The sequence below is a fragment of the Psammomys obesus genome, unplaced genomic scaffold (assembly GCF_907164565.1).
Source record: "Psammomys obesus unplaced genomic scaffold, mPsaObe1.curated_primary_1811, whole genome shotgun sequence".
NCBI lineage: Eukaryota > Metazoa > Chordata > Mammalia > Rodentia > Muridae > Psammomys > Psammomys obesus.
In genome coordinates this window covers 345,908-351,855 of record NW_026596034.1, presented here as the reverse complement: position 1 = coordinate 351,855, position 5,948 = coordinate 345,908, and the positions used below count along the sequence as shown (strand labels likewise).

At 43.8% G+C, this 5,948-nt stretch overlaps 1 protein-coding gene across 1 annotated transcript in view; it reads right to left on the bottom strand.

Moving 5' to 3' along the window:
- The window catches only part of Rnf150 (ring finger protein 150), a 252,755-nt gene that overhangs the window by 61,616 nt on the left and 185,191 nt on the right, over positions 1 to 5,948 (bottom strand). The window contains 1 exon segment of the mRNA XM_055620948.1: positions 2,923 to 2,994. Within this exon segment, the coding sequence (XP_055476923.1) occupies positions 2,923 to 2,994 (72 nt within the window).

The window sequence follows — 5,948 nt, the reverse complement described above, 5'->3', positions numbered from 1 at the left end:
CACAGTCCCAGATCCCGAGCTGTAGTTTGTTTGCTAGGAGTGGCCGGCAGCACTGGAGTTCTGGCACTGTGAAGCCGCTGTGCGCCTCTTTATCCTTCTGCTCCACTGCGGCAGGGTTATGGCGGCGTTTGGGGGAGTGCTCGAAAGGATTGGGTTTTCTCAGCCCCGATCTCGGGTTGGGGTACAGACAATGTGGTCTGTGGCAGATTCTGCTGGACACCTCCTGCCTCCTCCAAAGAGGGAATAGGGATTTTGAGCTGGGCGCGCAGCTGCAGTCAGTGCGCGGCGGGAGCTCAGTTGTGATGGTGGCAGGTACCCGTGGTTGGAGAGACCTTCCAGGGAAAGACTGGGTGATCGGTGACCAGTCTGGCAACTTTCCTTCCCCGTGGGGTTTTTTGCGACTGGGACTCCCAGCCTTAGGCCCCCTTGTGCCCACCAGTCAGCCTGGGAAATTGATCGTGACAAGCAGGCTTGCGGCACCAGCCCGGAGACCCAAAGCCCGAGTTGGCGGGTTCTCTTCCAGGTTCTGGCTGGGCAGCCAAGAGTGGACCCGACCGATTCCCACGCTGTGGGAGCCTCCCCTCACCTGGGAAACAGGATCGATCGCTGTTGTTTTAGGGCTCAGAGTTCAGTCTCCTGGTCGTTGCACGGAGTATGTTGTCCCGCTTCTCAGACACGGTGTTCTCCCGGTGCCGCCATCTTGGCCCCTCCAACACTAAGTGTCTTAATCATAGTTCACCGACCTGTTTAGTTTCCACCCCTTTCAACCTTTACTCCAAGATAGGGAAGCTTTATTTGCATGTGCTGTCCTAAAATGCTGTATATATCTTCCCTCATCAGATGAAGGATGATATTATTTGAATGATTTATAATCTACCCAGTCTTCTGAAATCTAAAGCATATATTAAATGGAAATAAGAATAGAGTTTTGATTTTTTTTTCTGTATGCAAACCTAAACAAGGTACCTCATGGCTACTTATGCTATCTTGCTGGCACTTTTTACTCTCCAGTTGAGTGGGAAAAATTCTGATGAGAATAAATACCATTTCCAAATTTGATTTGTGCGTGTGTTCATGTGTGTGCACCTGAGTTGCTAAGGCTATCTATCTATCTATCTATCTATCTATCTATCTATCTATCCATCCATTATTTGAGAGGGAGTTTCTTATTGGACCTGGAGCTCCCCTGCCTGGCTGACCTGGCTGGTCAGCTAGCCCCAGGAATTCTCCTGACTCTATCTCCACAAGCAAGTGTTACAACGTCTTAGGGATCAACGTCAGTCAGGACAAGCTAGCTTTCCAAACCCCTGGTTTTCCTTTTAAATAAAGTCTCTCTCATTAATCTCAGCAACACTTTCTTATTATTTAAGATGATAGGATAAAAATTGTGAGAAAAATCAGTTATTCAGAGTAAGGACAACACCTGAGGTATATGTGAATCCATTCCTAAGTCCCCAGGAATGCTAAGCCACACAGCTTTATTCTTGTCCACTGTCCTAACTGGCAGGTGTTAAGACTCCTTCGGAACCGGCAGGTTTGGGCTGTTGGCTTTTCACTAAAACTTCTTGGAGCTCTATGACAGCCTTTGGCATCATGCCACCATTCTACAGTGAGGGAGGCTGTGCAATGATGAGGGTTCTAAGCCCTAGAGTTCAGAGGAGCTAAATATCATTTGCACATTTATACTCTAAACTAATGTGGAGAGCACAACTCAGTATGGAAACCCACCCTCTTTCCAAAGACTTTTGGAAAAACCTTTCCGGGCCATGCAAAGAGTAACTATTCTGCCATTATGTTGTGAATCATGTGGAATGAGGTAAGCAAATACTTCTTGGAATACTGAACTTTTGTTTTCTGTTTTTCTTTTTGTATTCACACTAGATAGCTTCAACCTAAATTTAAGACCCATTTTTGTGTACTCATCTCACTCAATCTTTGTATGTTTTCCTGCAGTTTATTTTTTTCCAAGACAGGGTCTACATAGTTCTGGCTAGTTTGGACCTCACTGTATAGACCAGGCAGGGTTGGAACCCCCAGAAATCCACCTACCTCTGCTTCCTGAGTGCTGTGATTAAAGATGTGAGCTAACACAGCTGGCTTCTTACACACTTTAAAAAATTATTAATTTTTATTTTATGTGCATTGGTATTTTTCCAGCATGTATGTCTGTGTGAAGGTGTCAGATCCCCTGGAACTGGACTTACAGATAGTTATGAAGTGCCATGTGGGTGCTGGGAATTGAACTTGGGTCCTCTGGAACAACTGCCAATGCCCTTAACCACTGAGCCACATCCCCAGCCCTCTTGCACACTTTTAAAAGCATGTACTTATTGCATACAATGCTGGTTTCACTATGACATTTTCATGAATGTGTATCACACTCTTTAATTTTATTCACTTCCTACTAACCTCTCCTATCCTCCCACCCTTTCTCTTTTTATCAAGTAGGGACCCCTTCTAACTTTAAGTCCTTCTGTAACGTCTAGATTCTGGATATGAGAGAAAAATGTGCTATATCCATTTTTCTGCACTTTGCTTATTTTGTTTAATATGATGGATATCTAGTTTCAGCTATTATCTTGCAGATGACATGTTTTTGTTTTCTTAATATCTCAATAATACTCCACTTGTGTATACATATCACATTTTCTTTATCCATTCATTTCTTGATGGGCACTGATGCTGGCTGTACAATTTATTATTGCACACTTAACTTCAAAATGTATTATATTTTGTTGCTGATAAACTGCATGTATTTTATAAACACTATGTTTAATAGAAGTGGTTTAAGTGTCTGATGTGTATAGACAACAGAGACTTACATCGACCTCTCCTTTCCATTCCTCTCTCTTAACTTTGGCTGTTAGAAAAGACAAGGGTTGTGTTGAATAGGTCCTCACCCAAAAGAAAAGAGGCTCTCACCTTGTCACCCTTCCTGATGGTCCTGACCTGGAGCTTGCTGATGGCTTTCTTTGCCGCGTCTCCCAGTCGGCGCTGAAAAACAGAAAGCCGCTCGTTAGCAACAAAGAGGTGAGGTTCCTGTCTTACTTTTTTACAGCACGTCATAAACTAGGGCAGCTTTCTCTGAAATCATGCACACATGGCATGAATGTTAAGGGTGATGGGTGGAAGACAAAGCCTGGCATTTTCAGAGAATGGTTCTTTAAGGTCCATGAAACATTCAGTTGAAGGGAGTTCCTTGTTCCTGGTTTTAGGCTTGCATGACATACAGCATATAAAATAGAAACTTCCTAGCATGACTTCACATACTGCACAGACTGGCAACTAGAAAAAAAAAGTATTTACTAACTTGTTCAAATAGCTGGCTAATGTATGACTTGAGCAAACAGCCCTTCTTTTTCACCATTAAGGTCTTGGGTTTTCATGTGCCTTCAATTTGCTCATTTAGACCAGCTGATGCAGCCTGCAGTAGCCTTCTCCTTTATCCATGCATTTGAGTATGCTATACATGGAATGTAGGGATTGCCAGGTAAGCATGAGGATCTGAATGCAGAGTCCTAGGACCCCTGGAAGAGCTTCTGTGGTACCCCAAGTGTGTAACCCTAGAGCACACAGTGGTCACAGTGGATCCCTGGAGATCTCTGGCCCATCAGTCTAGCCAATTAGTAAGCTCCAGGTTCAGTGAAGAGCCTTTGTTTAAAAAAATAAAACAGATCAACAAAGAGAGGTCCATCTGCTTCTGGCCTCTACATGCTTTTGAGTTATTATGTGTGTTCACGCAAACATGTATGTGCACACACACATGAACATGGTACATTTACCACCTGCCTCCCCCACCACCATAGAATTTATCATTCAGGTTAGCATATAGTTGCAAATCACATACCTGGGGAACTATTATCGTCCCCATCAAGAAAGAATGCATCATACCCCAAGTTTACAGAGAAAAGTGCTGTCTTAATGAGCCCTGTAAGTGGTAAGGCAACGAAGAGAAGGGCACGGGAATGAAATTTTACTCCGTGTGCGCTTGCAAGTTTTCTGCAGGTTTTTGCCTGACTCTTAGCATGTGCACTTGTCTCGCAATACTGCATTTGCAGCAATGAAATGTATTTGAAGGATTCAAATCAACATGAATAAATTTTTCCTAATAATAATAACAATAGTGATGATGTTCAATTTTCTTCACATTACCTCTATCATATTTTTTTGAGGGGGAACCCCATGATTATTTATTTATTTATTGACCTATTTATTTATTTATTTATTTATATTATTATTTTGGTTTTGGTTTTTTTCCTTGTTTTTTTCTTTATTAATTACACTTTATTCACTTTGTATCCCCCCCCTGTGGTTCCCTCCCTTCCTCCACCTGCTGCATGCATGCCCCTCCCCAAGTCCACTGATAAGGGAGGTCTTCTTTTCCTTCCTTCTGATCCTAGTCAATTAGGTCTCATCAGGAGTGGCTGCATTGTCTTCTTCTGTGGCTGGTAATGCCACAGAATTTAAAATTTAAATTGCCTTTATCTTCTTGTAGCGCTGGGGATTGGACCCTACGGTTTCACGCACGCAAAGTAAGTACTCTCACTGTTGGGCTACATCCCCATACTTTTCTCGTTGAAATACTGGACATACTAGTTGTCTTAGTTACATTCTACTGCTGTGATAAGACACTGCTACCAAGGCAACTTATGGAAGGAAGGGTTTATTTGTGCTTGTGGTTGTAGAGGAAGAAGAGTCCACCACCATGGAGGGGAAACCCGGCAGTGGCTAGGCAGGGTGGCCGGAACAGATGGCACGCCTTCATCAGGAGGCAGAGAGAGGATGTGAGGAGTGATGCAAGGCTTTCCCTTCCCGGAGCTTACCTCCAGTGACATACTTCTTCCAGTAAAGCCACCCCTCCTAAGCTGCTCCAAACTGCGCCACCAACTGGGGACCAATTATTCTAATACCCGAGACTAAAGATACATCTCATTCAAACCGTTCCAGTGAACCCCACAGTGTCTGAGGCACCTGTGAAAGTGTTTTACTTTCTTTATCCTTCCTACAGCCCCAGAAGAAAAGTAATATTCTTCAGAAAGCACAGCTGTTTACAGAGCTTAGGGACACTATGTTACAACACAGCCAGTCATCAGTTCCGCCCTCCAGCTGGACCTCAAGACGCTGGCCATTCACCCTGCTTGCCAGCCAATCAAATCTAGTGAGTCCTTGTCAATCACTGTTAGCCAGCCAATTGACTCTTACAAATCACTTCTCTAGCATTTAAACAAGCATAAAGTGAGCAGTTCTTCATGATATTTCATTTTCCTCATTTGATATTTTGTCCTTACTTTTAAAAATAATTCGGCATTTTATTTTTATTCCAGTTTTTGTTTTTTGAACCAGGGCATCATGTGTATCTCAGCCTGGACCCCGACACACAGCGCAGCTGAGGACAGCCTCACTTCTAAGGCTTTCTCCTTCCTGAGTGTAGAGGTTACAGGCGTGTGCTGCCACCTCTGTGCTGTGCTGGATCAAACTCAGGTCTTTGAAATGCTAGGAAAGCACTTCTGCACTCTAATGACATTGCCAATCCAATGCTGGCAGAAAAGTAGGTTTTGGCTGTTTCCTAAAAGGAGAACTATGTATCTAAAATCTATGCAAAAGTCCATGAGTAGCTGGTAGACTGAAGTAGCAGGAAAACTCAATGGTGAAGACCGGGGAGAGGCAGGAAGGGGAGAGGAATTGGGAAGAATGGAGGGGAAGCTAAGCAGGACACACTTCTCCGTGTGCCCTATAGCTACTACTATAGTATCTTTTGTTCTTGGCTCAAGTAACTTCTTGAAGTAAGCACCTCCTAGCAAGATCCCCTGCTGCACACACTGGGCAGTGCCTCACAGGGCACAGCGCCATTGCAGTCCAGCATTTGCCTTTCTTCTCTTCTCTTCTCTTCTCTTCTCTTCTCTTCTCTTCTCTTCTCTTCTCTTCTCTTCTCTTCTCTTCTCTTCTCT